The sequence below is a fragment of the Phyllopteryx taeniolatus genome, chromosome 1, assembly GCF_024500385.1.
Source record: "Phyllopteryx taeniolatus isolate TA_2022b chromosome 1, UOR_Ptae_1.2, whole genome shotgun sequence".
Classification (NCBI taxonomy): domain Eukaryota; kingdom Metazoa; phylum Chordata; class Actinopteri; order Syngnathiformes; family Syngnathidae; genus Phyllopteryx; species Phyllopteryx taeniolatus.
In genome coordinates, this window is record NC_084502.1 from 48,327,746 (window position 1) to 48,348,269 (window position 20,524).

At 43.4% G+C, this 20,524-nt stretch overlaps 1 protein-coding gene and 1 long non-coding RNA gene across 6 annotated transcripts in view; one reads left to right on the top strand and one right to left on the bottom strand.

Annotated features, from left to right (window-relative positions):
- cdadc1 (cytidine and dCMP deaminase domain containing 1) overlaps nucleotides 1–9,064 on the bottom strand; it is a 26,241-nt gene extending 17,177 nt beyond the window's left edge. The window contains exons 1-2 of one of the 5 annotated variants that reach the window (XM_061799567.1): nucleotides 8,910–8,993; nucleotides 5,786–5,980 (exon numbers count right to left, since the gene is read on the bottom strand). Coding sequence is in view for 1 of the 5 variants with exons in the window: in XM_061799540.1 (XP_061655524.1) it covers nucleotides 8,910–8,991 (82 nt within the window). In the remaining 4 variants the exon portion in view is untranslated. Of the gene's footprint in view, nucleotides 1–5,785; nucleotides 5,990–8,801; nucleotides 8,823–8,909 lie in introns of those variants that run through there. The other 4 variants (XM_061799540.1, XM_061799549.1, XM_061799587.1 and 1 more) reach the window with 4 other exon arrangements.
- On the top strand, nucleotides 8,422–19,450 carry LOC133490072 (uncharacterized). Its single transcript, XR_009792104.1, has 3 exons — nucleotides 8,422–8,628; nucleotides 11,399–12,764; nucleotides 12,867–19,450. It is a non-coding gene; the product is annotated as an uncharacterized LOC133490072 (long non-coding RNA).
- Nucleotides 19,451–20,524: the final 1,074 nt, after the last annotated feature.

A 20,524-nucleotide genomic window follows, 5' to 3' on the forward strand; every position in this document is an offset into this window, starting at 1 on the left:
ATTCATTACCTCAGGGGTGGGCAAACTTTTTGGCTCAGGGGCCACATTGACTTTTAAAATTTGACAGGCAGGCCAAGCCAGGACCAGATGCTTACATATAAAAAATACACAAACAAACAAAAAAGGCATTGTAGTGTTAATACTTTTAATTTACTTTTAATGGGAACAGTGTTGTTTTGTTGATCACCTTTTTTTGCCAGTGCATCAAAGTCTGGTGTTAGTTTTGTTGTGGCAATTCTCAGAACACATCTGAGGTGTTCATCACTCAGTCAGGATCTGTAGGATGTTTTGCTGGTGTTCATCACACTAAAAGTCTGCTCACACATATGCGTAGCGTCAAACACCACCAGCATCCTCGGCGCCATCTTCCGGATTTTTGGAAATTTGTCTGTGCTTAATGAAGCATAAAACTAATCTAGTTTGAGAATTGAACATCTCTTTTAAGACAGTATCACATTGGAGATCAATCAGTTCCATCTGCAGCTCCCGTGGCGCTGTTTCAGGGTCTTGTGTGACTTAATCTTGGATGGCAGTTTGTCAGATAAAGGTGTTTTGCTGAGCCTGCAAGCTTGATTTTAACCGCTGAGCCGTAGCCATCAGTTCCTGCGTTGATTGGCTGTAAGCATAATCAGCATTATATTCCTCTAAAACCGCAATGGTTTCTGAACAAATTAGACTGTCGACTTTTCTTTTCTTTGGCCCACTCAAGGTTGAAGAAGGGTTCAGAGCAGCAGCAAAATAAAAACAGAACAGCCAAAGTCATGTCAATGTATCACTGTACCTGCTGCGCTACCTGGTGGAACCACTGGGCATTACAGGACAAGGTCAAATAAATGTAGTCAGAATTTTGATATGATTTGGGCGATTCTGTACCAATCTTTGGCGGGCCGGATTGAAATGATCAACGGGGCGGATGTAGCCCACGGGCCGAAGTTTGCCCACCCCTGTGTTACCTGTATAGGCACCTGTTTGAACTCGTTATCACTATAATAGACACCTGTCCACAACCTCAAACAGTCACACTCCAAATTCAACGATGGCCAAGACCAAATAGCTGTCAAAGGACACCAGAAACACAATTGTAGACGTGCAACAGGCTGGGAAGACTGAATCTGCAATAGCTAAGCAGCTTGGTGTCAAGAAATCACATGTGGGAGCCATTATTAGAAAATGGAAGACATACAAGACCACTAATAATCTCCCTCGATCAGGATGACTGATCCGTGTAAAGGAAAGAATGAATGTATCGTGAGATTTTGAGTGAAAACCTCCTTCCATCAGCAAGAGCATTGAAGATGAAACGTGGTTGGGTCTTTCACCATGACAATGATCCCAAACACACCGCCCGGGCAACGAAGGAGTGGCTTCGTAAGAAGCATTTCAAGATCCTGGAGTGGCCTAGCCAGTCTCCAGATCTCAACCCCATAGAAAATCTTTGGAGAGACTTGAAAGTCTGTGTTGCCCAGCGACAGCCCCAAAACATCACTGCTCTAGAGGAGATCTGCATGGAGGAATGGGCCAAAATACCAAGAACAGTGTATGAAAACCTTGTTAAGACTTACAGAAAACATTTGACCGGGGAAAACCCACGCAGCCACAGGGAGAACATGCAAACTCCACACAGGCGGGTCCGGTGATTAGTTTTTAAAACTCGGTGATCGGCCCCAAAAATCCTGATACATATTTTTATATATATATATATATGTATATATATATATATACACACACAAAAAAGTTGCTCAGGTGTTGCCTTTTAGATTGATTGCTTAAACATTAGATGCTTGTTTTTGGCTTTGGGTTTCACCTGTGAAAACTGCATTTGCTGTTAAGCAAACATGAAGACCAGAGCGCTGTTTATGGAAGAAAAGCAAACCATTTTGAAGCTGATAGAAGAGGGAAAATCAATCAGTCCTATTGCACAAACATTGGGCATACCCAATACCACAATTTGGAATGTCCTAAAAAAGAAAGAAACTACTGGTGTACTGAGCAGCAGACATCGAACAGGTCGGCCAAGGGTATCAACAGCAGTTGATGACAGAAACTCTGTGAGAGGTGTGAAGAAACACCCAAAGACAACAGTCAATGACATCATTGCCAACCTCCACAGGGCAGGGGTGAAGGTATCACAATCAACTCTTCGAAGAAGACCTCCAAGAAGAACTATACTCTGCTTTACACGATTTTTGGGGCCGATCAGCGAGTTTAAAAAAATGATAACCGATCCGATCACGATGGACTGATGAGACCATGATTAACCTCTACCAAAGTGATGGAAAGGCCAAAGTAGGGAGCAAGAAGCAGAATTAATTCTGAAGTCTACAAAACCAGTTTGTCTGGCAATTTACAGAAAAATGCATCGAAACTATTCGGGAGAAGCTTCATCATGCAACAAGACAATGACTTGGGTGGGGCATCAAGAATCGAGAACCGATGGGAACCGGGACTAACATTCCGGTTCTTACGGGATCGTTCAAATGTTAAAAATTTGGTTCCCAATTTCGGTGCCTACAGTCCACAGAGACTGAAGAAGAAAGTGGTGAAAACCAACGAAGAAGCGTCGAAAAACAACAAAGAAGAACGCGCATGAAGCCCGGCTTGTGCCCAACGGCGGGGGCGAACAAAAGTGTTAACTATGTTAAAATAAATAACCAGTCACCTCGGTGCAACACTTGGATTAACATTAAATTGCAAAGGAGGCTTTCACGATGTGTAGAACTCTGACGTGTTCCCTCCCGCTCCGAGCCTCAGGCTACACCACGCGGAACTTCAGTCAAGTCACGTCTGATCACTGCTTAATTCACTTAATACCAACCTACAGTCAAGAACTTAAATGCCTTCAAGACCTTCAACTTCCTGGGAATTACAGTCTCTCAGGACCTGAAGTGGGCGATCAACATCAACTCCATCCTCAAAAAGGCCCAGCAGAGGATGTACTTCCTGCGGCTTCTGAGGGAGCACGGTCTGCCACCGGAGCTGTTGAGGCAGTTCTACACAGCGGTCATCGAATCAGTCCTGTGTTCTTCCATCACAGTCTGGTTTGGTTATGCTACAAAAAAGGACAAACTGCGACTGCAACGGACAATCAAAACTGCTGAAAAGATTGTCAGTACCCCCCTACCCACCCTTGAGGACTTGCACACTGCCAGAACTAAAACAAGAGTGTGCAAAATCCTCTTGGACCTTCCACATCCTGGTCACCAGCTCTTCCAGCTCCTTCCCTCAGGTAGGCGCTAACGAACACTGCAAACTAAAACCAGCAGACATTCCAACAGCTTATTCCCTCTTGCCATCAACATCTTATACAGCTAACTTACAATCCATTGCAACATGCCGCCAATTCTTTGTCTTGAGTTTGTTGTCACATTTCTGTCGGGCCAATTATACATTACTCGTGCACTCACTGTGGTAGTCTCGCCACGCTGCACTATTTGCATGTCTGTTGTTGTTGACCAATACTGGCCACTCATGCCAGAGTATCATCTGCACCACTTGCACACTGACTGAGGAGTATCTGCAACATTTGCACAATCGACATTGTCCCAGATTATCGCAGTACTTGTCACTTTAAACTGCATACATTCCTTGAAGTCTCGGCGCCCTTTGCACAATGGTCATTGCACCGGACTATTGCTATATTAGTCATTCAAACTGCTCTAATTGCTAGAGGACTATGCATCTTTTTGCACAATTTTCAAAAAAAAAATGTACCATCATTACCAGATTACTAGCAACCTTTTATTGCTCAGTGTTTTTCTCAATGTCTTGATGTCTCAAAAGTATTCTCTGTCAATTGACTGTCTGTTGTCGTACTAGAGTGGCTCCAACTACCGGAGACAAATTCCTTGTGTGTTTTTTGGACATACTTGGCAAAATGAAGATGATTTTGATTAACATTGAGATAAAACTTCACCAAAGGTCAAACTTGCAACTTTACATCACAATGAATTGGGACAAAATTCACAAAAACATTGTCTCACAGTATCCCAAACACTAACCTTGTGTCTCATCGGTGGATAGGTAAAGGAATCAATGTTTTACAGCATTAGGGTCCATTAATTTTGATTTAAAAATTCACCGGTGTCGTGTGAAGTTACTTTTCTTGAAAAAATGCTGCGTTACGGTAGGTACCCTTCAAAATAAAAGGCTACATCCTTAAAGCAAGAAGTCAAGTGAAAACTTCCACATATAAACCATTTGACGTGATAAAACAGTTGCAAATAACTATTTTAACAATTCTGTATGTTGGAAAATTTATGTTTCATCTATATATCAAATATTACTTCTATTAGTTTTAGACAAGTCACTGATGGTGTAGTGGTACACTCGCCTGACACTTGGTGCGGGCAGCGTGGGTTCAGTTCCCACTCAGTGACGGTATAAATGTGAGTGCGAATGGTTGTCCGTGTCTATATGTGCCCTGGGACTGACTGGCGACCAGTTCAGGGTGTAGTCTGCCTTTCGCCCGAAGTCTGCTGGGATAGGCTCCAGCGCCCCGCGACCCTAACCAGGATAAGCGGTGTTGAAAATGGATAGTTTTAGACAACCTTCACATGCTTTGCTGTTATGTTGTTATTAGGCTTTACACAATCAGGATTTTTGGGGCCGATCACCGATCCGATCACATGATGGAGGAATGTGTCTATTTAAATGACATATTCATTTACTGTACATACTTGTGTAATTAATTGCTCAAAAAATTCTATTTACAATAAATAATGTATCTTTGTTCCTATATTTATGCCAGTGAGGAATCTTTTTGTGACATTTTTGTTTGTTGGGATTTTTCAATTGTAAAATATGTTCCTTGGGTCCGTAAAGGTTGGAAACCACTGCTCAAGTCAGATTGTGTATTCTAAACACTCAGGTCAAACCAACATTACATGACAGAAACAATGGGTGCTAACTTACTGTAATTAAATTACTTTTTTAATTAAATTACTTCACCCACAGCAAAACATTAGAGCATGATTCGACAGAACGGCGGCATGTTTACGTCCAACGGTTCGTGCTACCGCTAGCTTGCTAGGCTACATAACATTGTATTGCCTGCTTATGAGCCGTATCGTATTCAAAGTACGTGAACATACCTCAAGCAAGCCTTAAACGAACGTCCTCTCCTGTCCTGAGCACCGGTGACCACTAACACACGTTTTCCCCCATTTTGTTGTTACAAACACACGGCGCGATCAATTACTGTTGTCATCGCCATGTTAACGAGTGTATCCGGTCGCGTTTGCGTTGACACGATGAAGCCCAGTGATCGGAAAAAAACTTGATGCGGTGGTATCGGAATACAAGATTTTATTGCAGTAGTCTGACATAGTGCAATTGTCTCTTCCACACCGCAGACATGTTTTTGTTTTTTTCTTAATAACTTTATTGGCCGTCAGATATTTTCAATACTTTTTGTTTTTTTCTTACTAACTTTATTGGCCGTCAGATATTTCCAATACTATGTCAAAAGACACGCGACAAGGCTAAAAATAAACTAGCTTTTAGATTCAAATATACTGTGCACGTGGCGACGCGTAGTAAATGTCTTTTGCGGAGCCGATCGGCGAATTATAACATTAAAGCCGATTAGCATAAAATGGTAAGTATCGACCAATATCGATAAGGCCGATAAAATCGGTGTAAAGTCTAGTAACATGTTATGTTGTGACTACTAGCTCTGCTATGCGTTGTTGTTGTCATGTATTGTAAACTAGGAAAGGTGGGGAGATTTTAAAAAAAAACAAAAACAAACAAAAAACACAAAACCTTCGGCTAAATGATCACCTACCTATCTCACTCTCAGCAAGCTCTTGAACACCCGGCTTCGGTTGTGACTCATGAACATGCGTGCGGCGAGCTCAGCTACCGACCATTCTTCCGCGTCCCCTGACGTCCAGCTTGGCTCTCGCCAGCCGGCGTGACTTTTCTGCATTCCACCACGGTGGACAGCGTCGCTGACACAAGTCCCCGCCAGCCGGGCTTCCTGCTCATTCACCTTACTGTTATTGTCATCTGATTTGTGGAAAGCCGCTGAGTGTCTTGAAAAGCGCTATAGAAGTTTAATGTGTTGTTGTTATTAATATTATGAAATAAAAAGCTCTAATAATCGCATTAGAGACACAGAGAGAATTATATGTATGTGTACGTGAAAACATTTATTATTAATTTCCATTTATTTTAAATATGTGTGCTTGTTTTCATGCGCTTGACTGACGCAACATTAACCGTTAGCTTGAAGAAACAGCCGCTCGTGAAAGCTATCCCCGCGAGGACGTCACGACTTGTGGTTAAAATCACTCATGAGTATGTTCACTGCGTAGTACAAACGAAGAAGTTCCACGAACGAATCACTCGTGTCTAACGGCTCGCGAACGATAAGTTCCACGAACGAATCACTCTTCAGTTCCTCAGTACACCAGGGGCCTCATGTACAAAGACTTGCGTGGATTTCCTCCTAAAACATGGCGTACGCACAAAAATATTCAGATGTATGAAACTCTGCGTACTCATGAATCCAAGCACATTTCCTTCGTACATTCCAATCAACGTGGAAATGAGCGCACATGTTGGAGTAGCCGACTCCTCCCTGTCCACACCCACATTTGAATATGCAAATCATATTTAAATGGCCCTGCACCTGAGATGCCGATCTCTGCATGATCAGAAAAAAAGGAAAATGAGCAAGGTAATGAAGAAAAATATTTTTTCTGAATGTGAATTTGCTCAATGAAGTGGAGGCACACAAGGAAATCCTCTTTGGCATGCTGTCCTCCGGCGTTAACAACACGCGAAAAAGGAGTTAATGGGACAGCGCCTGTGCGGCTGTCAAAGCTGTGGAGACAGAATAGCGCGCGCACACGCTGAACTAAAAAAGAAGTGGTCGGACATTAAGGTGGATGTGAAGCAGAGGACAGCTGCCCACCGCCAAAGTGTGGCCAACAAAAGGCGGAAGAACCGGCACGGAGGTCCTCACCTCGAGAATCGCTGCTCTCTCAGGGGTGATGGGAGGACGTTGCTGACTATGATCACCCCACAAGGTTAATATCATGTATTTTTTAGAACTCATAACAAATGTGTTCATACAGTAACCTACACTCAGCCCTGTGAGATAAAGGTTCATGCGTAAATGTATGTGTGGTATTTGTAATAAATCTTTTGAATTCAAATAGAAGACAGTCAGCATATCAAAGAGGATATCAAAAACTTTGACTCCTTTTTGATTAATCCATTTATTATTTTAATACACAGGGGAGAACACGCACCCTGACAAAAAAAATCATGTTTTTTTTTAAGGAGACGAGGGGTAGATTGTCAATTTAAACACATTTTAATCATGTGCAAATGAAGTAAATTCAAAGGACTCTTTTTTTCAATGCATGTGCTGGAGTCACGAAGCGATTGTGTGGGCAATAGGTCAAAGGACTCTTTTTTTCAATGCATGTGCTGGAGTCACGAAGCGATTGTGTGGGCAATAGGCGGCATAAATGATCGCCTTGATCAATTAATAGGTGTCCTCACAAATAACAGTGGTTCATTAAACGGTGGACGACTGGTTAGAGTGTCAGCCTCACAGTTCTGAGGACGCGGGTTCAATCCCCGGCCCCGCCTGTGTGGAGTTTGCATGTTCTCCCCGTGCCTGCGTGGGTTTTCTCCGGGCACTCCGGTTTCCTCCCACATACCAAAAACATGCATTAATTGGAGACTCTAAATTGCCCGTAGGTGTGACTGTGAGTGCGACTGGTTGTTTGTTTGTATGTGCCCTGCGATTGGCTGACAACCAGTTCAGGGTGTACCCCGCCTCCTGCCGATGACAGCTGGGATAGGCTCCAGCATGCCCGCGACCCTAGTGAGGAGAAGCGGCTCAGAAAATGGATGGATGGCATTAAATACATGAATGAATTCTGAGTCCTTGCCTCAAATGCATTGTTGAAATCAAATGTTGCCGGGCATGAATTGTGTTCAGTGCTAATTGTTCATGTGTCTCTGGTGTGCAGAATTATGAGAACAGTTTCCCAGCATCACCTCTAAGTGTCGCCAAAGCACCAAAAGCTGCAGAAACGTGCGTACGCCAGCCATCCAGTTGGAGTGAGGCACCGCACATTTCCATGATCGTGTCACTCTTGATACATCTGAACTTTGCCGTGAAAAAGAACGGACGCCACGTTTTTGTGCGTACGCACCTTTTGTACACTAGGCCCTTAGTTCACTGAACGAATCACTCAGTTCACCTAAGTCCCTCCCCTGAACGTATCGCTCTTCAGTACACAAATTCACTGAACGAACCACTCAGTTCACTTAAGTCCCTCCCCCGCTTGCACGGCGCTGCCTGACGCTGGATGCTTATTGGTAATTCACCGAAGTTTCAGTGACAGAACGCTTCAGCAGTTCCGTTTCCGCTCCCAGCCGACTCGCTTACCTGACCGGGGCGGGTGGCGGCCAAGATAAAAGAACGAATCATTTCATAAACTGATTCGATTCAGTTCGTTCACTAAAAAGATTCGTTCTTCTGAACGAAACAGCACTACGGGGACAATCAGCAAACTCCACACAGAGGAGGCCGGAATTGACCCACTCAGATCCCTCGACCTAAACGGGATGTGAAAGCCGTAGTTGTACCCTGGTGGTACACTCGTAAGTAACCGAGCGTCAATCGACTGACTGCGAAAGCGTTGCTGTCATGTCTCATCCATAATAGAGTTACCCTTTATTGTTAGAATTGTTAATGGTCCGTATTTATCCCTAACATTAACTCAGCAACAGACTCATTTTGCTAGCTTGAACGAGTAAAGGTTGAGAGGACGTACGATAGATGTTTCGAGTGTTCGCCGTCGTCTTCTTCTATCAACACAACCGCGACAAAGCGTTCGTACAGTAGAAGCCTTTTCGTATCTGATATTACATTCACCACGTACCGTCTTTGGTCTTTCTGCGTTTGCCGAAGAACACGAATGCGTTTATGATCCTCGGGTATTTCCGCAAGTCGAGTGACGTCATCGCATGGGCGCGTGCACGTCCATGGAAAAAAAAAAACCTAAACAAACCATGACGCTACGAACGAATGTTAGGGCCACAAAAAAAAAGAAAAAAGAAAAACGACAACACTATTGTGGTAATCTTACGGGGATAATGTGTTATATTTTCGAATTAATAGGCCCACACATATAATGCATGCGTCCCGCTGGATTTCCCTAGATAAAAGACACAATTAGTGTATATTTACACGAGTATATTTAGCCAAGCATGGCATATTTAATAGGAGTTGTCAGCCTCACAGAGACAACAGCCATCAAAGAACAAGCAAACATCCATTCATCCATCCATTTTCTGAAGCGCTTATTCTCACTCGGGTCACGGGTGTGCTGGCGCCTGTATTAGGTTCGGGCGAGAGGCGGGGTACACCCTGAACTGGTCACCAACCAATTACAGGGCACATATATACAACCATTTGCACTCACATTTACACCTACGGACAATTTAGTGTCTTCAAATAACCTCCCATGCATGTTTTTGAAATGTGTGGGAGGGGGGAAATGGAGTACCCGGAGAAAACCCACACAGGCACGGCGAGAACATGCAAACTCCACACAGGTGAGGTCGGATTTGAACCTGGGACCTCAGAACTGTGAGGGAGATGTGCTAACCCAGGGTTGTAAATGGTTTTGTCGCGGGCCACATTGTTGGTACGGTTTCCCTCAGAGGGCCATTATGACCGTGAAACCATGTAAATGTCGCCTCATCACCTGATCATATTATTATATATACACAACAAAATGATGGATAACTAGCACTCAAATCAGAAGTCAAGGATAATAGTTCAACTATTGTTCAAGTTACTGTAAAAAGGGGTTTGTTAATCAAAACAAATATACTTGCAGTATCTTGACATTATTTATTACATATTATGATGTAAAATTGTGGTGCAGATTTTAGCAAGAATCATGGACGTTGACGCGAATGATTTTGCTTTCGCCGGCCTCATAAAATAATGTGGCGGGCCAGATGTGGCCCCAGGGCTGCGAGTTTGACATGGCTGATATTTCTACTTAGGCGGCACGGTGGACGACTGGTTAGAGCGTCAGCCTCACAGTTCTGAGGACCCGGGTTCAATCCCCGGCCCCGCCTGTGTGGAGTTTGCATGTTCTCCCCGTGCCTGCGTGGGTTTTCTCCGGGCACTCCGGTTTCCTCCCACATCCCAAAAACATGCATTAATTGGAGACTCTAAATTGCCCGTAGGCATGACTGTGAGTGCGAATGGTTGTTTGTTTCTATGTGCCCTGCGATTGGCTGGCAACCAGTTCAGGGTGTACCCCGCCTCCTGCCCGATGACAGCTGGGATAGGCTCCAGCACACCCGCGACCCTAGTGAGGAGAAGCGGCTTAGAAAATGGATGGATATATCTACTTAATACTCTTTTCATCTGAAAGTTGTTGCTTGAGGATAAAAATGTGTTTTTCTTTTAACAGTACAGTATTTGATATCCTATCTTATTATTAATTGGAGTCATTTGTGTTGTTTACTTGTTCGACTCTGTAGCATGTATTTTGATTAAATACAGTATCAATCAATCGTGTAACTACTGTATTGATGTACTGTGCTGTACTAATCTATTATTTGTACTGTTGATTAAGGAAGGAAGATTAGCAAACTGCACAAGCTAATGGAGAAGTCAGCAGCAGCAGCGGCTGCTGCTTGAGACAGTCATTGATATTTTCACCCAAATACTTTGCCTACAACGCCAAAATTTGTCAATATCGAAAGTAATTTAGGCTATGATCGCAAGCACTTGCCGAAATTGCGATCTTTCAGTGATTTTGAGCTTGTAACTATGACGGTTGCCGCCGAGCTAGCTAGCTTTAAACAACAAAGCGTGCGCTCAAAGTCTTATTTCTCAGGTCCGTCTGTTCCATTTGTCGTTGTCGTCCCCAGTCACTTTCACCAGTCACTTTCACTTTTTGCAGTCAGATTTTGCAATGCATCTTCATTCAATCTGCAACAAACAGAGCTTCAAAAATTAGCAGTAACAGTTACTTACAATGAACGTAAAGCTTGGCTGCTCATACTCTGCTTTTCCTTTTCTCAAAAACTTGGCCTCTTGGTTGTCTCCATCCACCTTCTGCTGCTGGCCAGTGTAGTTGTACAAAGTCCCCTACTGTGAGCCCATATTTTCCCAATCACTTGAGGAATCAGAGCTCGAATGGTCCCTCTCCAGTGGAACCATGATGTCACAATCTGAGCTACTTTCCACAATTGGATTGAGTTGCTTTTTTTTTTTTTTTTTTTTAAATGGTCTCTCACCTTTCTGTCCTTTTCTTGCATTTCTTTATCTTTGTGACTGGTCTCAAACAACTTCTCGGATGTTGCAGTCACGATACTTGTTTTCACATTTTTTCTTTTCTTTTAGGCTTTGCAGCCATCAACTTGGGAAATGGTGCATACATCTGTTGCATTGGTATACAGCCAAAATACTAAATTATATATATATATATAGTATATTGCTCAACTTACCCCATGGCTACCATGTGAGTACAAATGGTTGTTTGTTTATATGTGCCCTGCCATTGGCTGGCGACCAGTTCAGGGTGTACCCCGCCTCTCACCCAGAGTCAGCAGTGAGGACAAGCAGTACGGAAAATGAATGAATACACCCTACAGCTAATATGGTGCACCTTTATGCTAGCTTTAGCACCCAATTTGGCACCTCATAGATATCCTAACAGATGTTTAAAACAAACAAATGTTAAACAATGTACTTTGGTCTTTACACAATCATCACGAACCTTATGATGATTGTGAATTTACACTTTTACCTTTTACTTTGGGTGAAAATAATTTGGGGGACATAATGTAAAAAAAACTTCTCCCATGTGAATTTTACCTTCAAAGATGGCATGGACTCCTATCTAAATATTTAGTCACATGCAAAAAAAAATTATATCGTTGATAAGCAACAAGGGGTTGTCAACTTAACCCCCTGGCTCATCTTACCCCACCCTCTCCTACAGCTCTGTCGCACTCGTCTATTGTGGGATGAACCCATCACTATCACTGTTTTCAATTATGAAGTCCTCTAAGTGACTTTGTTTCCTCCTTTTTCTGGTTAGATACCGCTTACTCTCGGGCTCACAACCTGTCACTGCACCTTGACTCTCACTGTGCGCACTTGGCTCTTGAACATCTTCTGTTTGCTAATTGACTTCCTGCATGGTCACACTAGTCCTAGGGTGTCTCATATCGTCATACCTATTGGGTCTATCTCACCTTTCTGTGCATGTTTTTCTGCAGCTGCCTTGCTCATAAATGTTACTAGTCTGTGTTTTTGTACTTTGTGTCTGGATCCATCCATCCATTTTATACTGCTTATCCGAGGTCGGGTCGCGGGGGCAGTAGCTTTAGCAGGGACGGCCAGACTTCCCTCTCCCCAGCCATTTCATCCAGGTCTTCCGGAGGGATCCCTAGGCGTTCCCAGGCCAGCCGAACGACGTAGTCTCTCAAGCGTGTCCTTGGTCGTCCCCGGGGTCTCCTCCCGGTGCCACATGCCCGGAACGCCTCACCAGGGAGGCACCCGGGAGGCAGATGCCCCAGCCACCTCATCTGGCTCCTCTCGATGTGGAGGAGCAGCGGCTCTACTCTTGAGATCCTCCCGGATGACCGAGCTTCTCACCCTATCTCTAAGGGAGAGCCCGGACACCCTGCGGAGGAAACTCATTTCGGCCACTTGTATCCGGGATCTTGTTCTTTCGGTCACGACCCACAGCTCGTGACCATAGGTGAGTGTAGGAACATAGATTGACCGGTAAATTGAGAGCTTCGCATTTCGGCTTAGCTCCTTCTTACCACAATGGACCGATACAAAGTCTGCATCACTGCAGACGCTGCACCGATCCGCCTGTCAATCTCCCGTTCCATTCTTCCCTCACTTGTGAACAAGACCCCAAGATACTTGAACTCCTCCACTAGGGGCAGGATCTCATCCCTGACCTGGAGAGGGCACGCCACCGTTTTCCAACTGAGGATTTGGAGGTGCTGATTCTCATCCCAGCCGCTTCACACTCGGCTGCGAACTGCTTCAGTGAAAGTTGGAGATCACGGCTTGATGAAGCCAACAGAACCATGCCTGAATAGACCTTACCAGGGACGCTTGAGGAGTGTGATCCACCTGTAGTTGGAACACACCCTCCGGTCCCCCTTCTTAAAAAGGGTAGAAACCACCCCAGTCTGCCAATCCAGAGGCACTGTCCCCGATGTCCACGCAATGTTGCAGAGCCGTGTCAACCTGGACAGCCCCACAACATCCAAATCCTTTAGGAACTTCGGGCTCTCATCCACCCCCGGGGCCTTGCCACCAAGGAGCTTTTTAACCACCTCGGTGACCTCAACCCCAGAGTTTGGAGAGCCCGCCTCAGAGAACCCAGACTCTGCTTCCTCATGGGAAGGTGTGTCGGTGGAATTGAGGAGGTCTTCGAATGGATGATAGACAAAATATGCCGGGCTTTTTTTTAATCATACCCTACAAAACGTTCCTGGTCACACCTGGAATCCAGTTTCACCTTGTCCCATTTGCACGTGTACCGTACAGACCCAAGTTTATGCAATCTGGACACATTTGGCTTCTTGTCTGTCAGCAGCTGGTAAGTACAGGGATATCCTGGACGAAAACCTTCTCCAGAGTGCGCAGGACCTCAGACTGGGCCGAAGGTTCACCTTCCAACAAGACAATGACCCTAAGCACACAGCTAAAATAACGAAGGAGTGGCTTCAGAACAACTCTGTGACTGTTCTTGAATGGCTAGGCCAGAGGCCTGACCTAAACCCAATTGAGCATCTCTGGAGAGACCTGAAAATGGCTGTGCACCAACATTCACCATCCAACCTGAAAGAACTGCAGAGGATCTCCAAATCCAGGTGTGAAAAACTTGCATCATTCCCAAAAAGACTCTTGACTGTGTTAGCTCAGAAGCGTGCTTCTCCTAAATAATGAGCAAAGGGTCTGAATACTTATGGCTGTGTGACATTTCAGTTTTTGTTTTTTAATAAATCTGCAAAAATTTCAACAATTCTGTTTTTTTCTGTCAATATGGGGTGCTCTGTGTACTTTCATGAGGAAAAAAATGAAGTTAAATGATTTTAGCAAATGGCTGCAATATAACAAAGAGTGAAAAATCAAAGGGCGTCTGAATACTTTCCGTACCGACTGTATATTCTGTCCCGTTGTCAGATCTGATGCACCCCAACTTCCTGTAAGGCAGGGGTGTCAAACTCATTTTTGTCGCGGGCCACATCGCAGTTATGGCTTCAAACCCATATGATTGCCTCATATTATTACATATACACAAATTAATGGATAATTACTTTTGAAATCAGAAGCCAGTAAAAACAGTTTGCTCAACTACAGTATGAATCAATTTTATTTTAAAAGGGGGGTTGGTAACAAAAATGCTGGCAATATCGAAATATTTTTAAAAGTGAAACCAATTTGCAATTTTGGTATTTTAGCAAGAAAGACAAAGTCGATGCACACTCTCGCGGGCCACATGAAATGACATGGCGGGCCGGATCTGGCCCTCGGGCCACCAGTTTGACACCTGTGCCGTAAGGGGATGTCTTCGTAAGAGGATATATCTGTGAGAACTTTTCGGTAGCTTGTAATGTGTTGCTTTTCTTTTTCAAGAAATATACAAACACTGCACTTCAGTAATAGTCAGTGAATGACAACACATATTTGTAGCGATTATAGGTCAAATTGTAATCAATTTAGGATGAAGTAATAAGCCTGGAGCGACGTTTGCGTTACTTCCGGTTTATCGTAATTTTGATTTAATTGTTAAAATCAAACTAATGTCTCAAAAAGGGCACCACGTCAATCTTTTCAAGTTTAACTTTAGGCGAAATGACGACAAACTTTTTTTAATCAGTCTCATAATCTGGAGGTTGCTACACTCTACGACCTTTTGAGTCCTAGGTTACAGCGGTTTATTTAAATTCAGAACACACACAAAATACGACCACGAGTGGAATTTTATGGTATATTTAATGAAACACGCAACTACAAACTACAACAAACAAATAACCCCAAGGGTAAACAAAAGAGGGAAAATAAGGCGTACGAAAATGGAAAAGAGGACATTGTGTGTGGTCGCTGGGCTAAATTAAATGAGCGTGTGAGCGTTTAATGCATTGAGTCAGAGCGAGAGAAGGCAAAGTTGGGATTTCGTATGAACATAGTATTTTCCCCACAATTATTACGCACTGTTGTTGCACATCATAGTAAGGATTGCAGTGTCGACTCACGAACGCAGATCAGCTGGTCTTTGGGGGTGGTCTTCCTCCGGACCTCAGGCGGAAACGAGGCAGGTTCGGTTGAAGAAAAACCAGATGCACAAAAAGAAATAGGAAAGGAAAGTTGTTGTCCCGTGTGGGATGGGCTCATAGGTTCCCTGCCGGTTGACCTGGTGGCGGGCCAATCTCTGGCCCTCAGAGGCGTGCGGGACCGCCGGTACGGCATCCCTGCAGTTGCTCGCTGAGGCCCCGCCGACCGATCGTGGCTAGGGAAAGCGATCGGAGCCGCATGGTCGACTTCTTCGATCGAAAACGCCGCCGGCATGGTTGTGGCGGGCGTTCGCGCACGTGGTGGCTCCCGGAGGCGCAGAGGACAAAAAGAACAAAATAAGGGGCAGGGGTGGCCGGAGGCCACCCAGCTGGCGAGCTGCCAGCAAAGGTATGAGGAGAAGGAAAACCCAAACTAGCCTCAACTCAACTCCTGAGAAAGGTGTGAGTTTAGAGTTAAATACCCTAGGGGCGGGGCGTAGGAAGAGGGACTGCCGACTTGGAGAAGACTACGCCCACCAGCCAGAATCTTGTCTACAAATTTGAGTAAATGGGTTTTAAAATAATATTAATCTAAAACACTCCCAACTTTGTAGTCTCACACATAGGATCATTGTTTAAACTTTGGTTGTGGCAGATCGGTTGCTTATTGTTCAATACAACATTTCGTACTGTTTGATTTCAAATCATGAACAATTTTCAAAATCCTGCAAAGGACCTGTCAAAGTGACAATGGGGACACAGACACCAAGGCATACATTTGGAATATTTCTACCGCGTTTGCAAGATATAAAAATGGTAATTTTATCTTCCGTTAACAAACATCAAAGGCATGTCCACAAGTTCTGGCGCTTGCAGTTCCTCTCAACGCCAGTGGGTGGAGCCTCACGCACATGGGTGAATATTAACCACATAGTCTTCCCCAACCATTTGGTCCAGGAAGGCGTCTTTTGAAGACAGGAATCACGATTTGACGGGAAGCTGCCAATTAGGTTAAGTTCCACTTGTCGTACACCAGGCCCTGTTCTAGTCGCAGTCTCACAGCAGGGCAGCGTGGAGGAGTGGGGTTCTCAGGTGGTTGAGAGTCTCTGTGGCGCCTCGATTTGGGGAGCGCATGTCCGCTACATACCCATCTGTCGCGTCTGGGGATACAGGACCTGCAAGATCTGTGTGTAAGGGAGCCTCTGCTCTAATATGAGGCAGAGGTGTGGACTCGAGTCACATGACTTGGACTCGAGTCATGAATTTGATGACTTTAGACTCGACAATATGTTAAAAGACTTGCAACTCGACTTGGACAAACAGCAATGAGTCGTGACTTCACTTGAACTTGAGCCCATTGACTTGAAAAGACTTGCTACTTTGAAAAAGCACTCAGAAACCAACACTTTATAGCTTTCTTTATCTATGGCTGTATGTGAAACTTACTGTTTTACTACAGGAAAGTTTGATAAGTGACAACATAATGCTGAACGTCTTAATGATTATTTATTAGGTCATAGTGTCCCACACAATTATTGCCAATGTGTAGTTGGTTCTTATTATATTTTCACAGTTAACGCTTTGTTGGGCCCACTCTGGTAGAGGAATTGACCAAGAGGTAATTGACACAGTACCTAAAGTATTGGTTTGCAAAAGAAAAACATAAATCTACAAATCCATCCATCCATCCATTTTCTTCACTGCTTATCCTCACTAGGGTCGCAGGCATGCTGGAGCCTATCCCAGCTATCTTCGTGCGTTGAGGCGGGGTACACACTGAACTGGTCGCCAGCAAATTGCAGGGCACACATAAACAAACAACCATTCGTACTCACATTCACACCTACGGGCAATTTAGAGTCTTCAATTAACCTACCATGCATGTTTTTTGGAATGTGGGAGGAAACCGGAGTATCCGGTGAAAACCCACGCAGGCACGGGGGTAACATGCAAACTCCACACAGACGGGGCCGGGATTTGAGTTTTTTTACATAGTGGCCCCTAGTGTTCTGACTGAGATACCACAGTTGGATAAAATTTGTACCTTTATAACAAAATGACAAACTTGTGTTCCTCTTTTAAATTAATGCCTTATGTTTTTGATACTCACAAGAAATACCAAGTTTAAACTGAAATCTATTTATATTTGTGTTTGAAATTGCCTCACTGACAAGAAAATGCAGGTTCCTGCTATTTGCACAATGTGAATTTAAGAAAAATACTGTTGGTTATCTAAGAGATAAACAAGGAAACCAATAGGTCATTCATTATTAAGTGATATGTCTTATTTTCTCTTGTATGTTCATAATTGCTCTTTACCAAAGCAAAAATATATTTTATCCTTATACTTGATTATTCCGATGGAATTGTCAGTACAATACTCAATTACTAATTGCAGCACTACTGGATGCAAATTTTTATTTGTGACAGGTCTGTTTAATGTCACTTCGGGCAATTTTATTGTCTAGCTGTGATTATGCATTACTAATAAAAAAGAGCGTAATCGTTACACATGCCCAAGTAATTATTTGTTCAAATTGGTCGCTTAATTACAGCGTAAGCAGCGGTAACAACCGCAGCGCGGGGGATGAGGGGTACTAATTTGAGAATCCCTGACTAATTTGAAATTTCGGCTGGACACATTTCTGTTCCTTGTTGTAAAGTTGGCTTTACACAATGCAGCCCTACGGGGGGGCACAAGTCAGTGCAAACTGTAGGCCGGTCCCAAGCCCGGATAAATGCAGAGGGTTGCGTCAGGAAGGGCATCCGGCTTAAAACCTTGCCAAACAAATATGAGCGTTCATCCAAAGAATTCCATACCGGATCGGTCGTGGCCCGGGTTAACAACGTCCGCCACCGGCGCCGTCAACCTGCAGGGCGCTGTTGGAAATTCAGCTACTGTGGGTCGAAGTCGAAGTCAAAGAAGAAGAAGAAGAAGAGGTGGAAAGCGGGTTCTTCGGCAGAAAGAGAAGAGGAAAACACAGAGCCTAGAACTGAATGTGGGGACTTTGAATGTTGGGACTATGACAGGAAAATCTCGGGAGTTGGTTGACATGATGATTAGGAGACCTGATCTCAATAAGAATGACCGGCGCCTCTTTTTGAAGGCGAGACATCTAAAATTGTCCATTATACTAATGCAAGCTAAGCAAATAAATGATAACTTCTACAATTTATCTAACATTTCCCTCCTGTTTATCATGTATTTGCACAAATTCTCATATCATCTTACAGTCACTTCATTTCGATTTTTAACTGTAGAATCATTTTTATGAAACAAATACATTTACACTCAGAGTAAACTTGTCATATATGAATGTTGTAGTTTAAACATTGTAATCATCTGTATCAGGTAACAAATCAGGTAAAGCAAAATCATCATTATCATCATAATCATCATTATCATCATACAGTATACATCAGCTCCATACGATTTCTCCATCGGGGTTATGGCTGTGGTGATTAATTTACTGATTAATGCCAGAATGCATGGGATACAACAACATCCACATAATGTCAGAATGGCTGCAAAAACAGCAATTGATATCAATATTGGTGTAATTAGGGTTTTATATTTACCAAAAACGTCCATTCGAGCTGTCCCACAAGGAGTGTTGATTGAGGGTCCGTAGACCATCGATGGCTCTGGTCAAGCTGCCATCTGAAGCAGTATTGTTTGTTCTCCAAACATACCGCAAACACCTCCCTCTCTTGCGAGGAGCATGTCGACAGCTATGCGGTCTTTGGAACGTCCTTGAGCTGCTCGTGCACAGCTTTCAACCCACTCTGAGTCCAATTTCCTAATCTCTGTACATTGAAGTGGATGTAGTTTATCCCATCAACATTTTTATTAATCGTACACCACCAGCATATGAAAGACTCAAATCCTCCTGCAACCTGGTCACCCAATTTGTATTGATTAGGAACCCCCACGAGGAACACCTGGCGTCGATGTATGTTGGATTATTTTGCCCCTGCCATGACAAATCTCTTTTTTTTGTATATGTTCTAGATTGGACAAAAACATTGGTGCCCTTTCCATTAAATCTTGAACAGGCATAGGGTATACTGACACATGCAATATCAAAGTGATAATAGCGCATAATCTAGATATATTTTTAGGTAATCTATCAAACAGTCTATCATCTCCGCACCACCACCAGATGTCGCTCCGTGACACTGGCATAAAATTTGGTTTGACTTTTAAAATTACTTTACACTGTGTGTCGTTCAGTGGTCCTAATTTTTTTTTCCTTTTTTAATCATGTTTATACAAGTGAAATTATTTGGTGCTACTAAAGTAGAAAACATCGGTTTGTGTTTATCTGCTTCTTTTACGGGATATATAGGATCCCACAATATAACACAAGCCGTTTTGCTTAGGTTAAACTTCTTTCTATGTTCTTTTGCTGTTTTTTTTTTTTTTTTTTTGTTTTTTTTTGACCAACTGGACCAATCATAACTTGTTTCACCAATGAGGTGTTCACATCCAAAGCCTATAGTTGCATACCAGTCATATCCAAATCCCCAATTCTGCCCATTCTCTTGAGCATCATTGGTGAGAGCCGCATATGGAATTATGATTAAAGCAGCTTGATTTTGGGGGGCACAAAATATTAAACCTTTTTGCCGCGTTTGGAGGCCATGTCCACAATTTTGATCATCAGCTGTACTCCTTTTGATACGAGTTAATGATTTGAAATTTTTTATTTTTTATTTTTGAGGGTGGGACGTCCCATGTACCACAAAAACAAAACCAACATCATAGTAGCCAAAGTTGCTACGTAACAACTTAGCGAATCTCATAACCAACGTGGGTGTGCCTTTCTGCTGAGTTCTCACTAAAAGGGTTGGTGTCTTTTTTCTTCACTGACCAGCAAGCGTTTTCAGAATCTACACATCTGCTCCCCCTCCGTTATCAGACAATACGGTGATAAGCTAAAACCAATAGCTACACAATCGATATCCCAGACAAACCACAGTTAAACATGGAAAAGGCCCTGTTGTCTGCAACCTTGCAGCTTATCACAAAAATAGAAGATAAAAAAGAATGTGATGAGCTGCAGTAATACAGAGAGCAGCATGCGTACCAAACCCACGCACATTGTTAAATTCATTAAGACCAGACGCTACTGTGTTTACAGTAGTAGACATAAGTAATGCATTCTTTTCAGTACCAATAGAAAATAACAGTCAATTTTGGTTTGCATTCACATTTGAG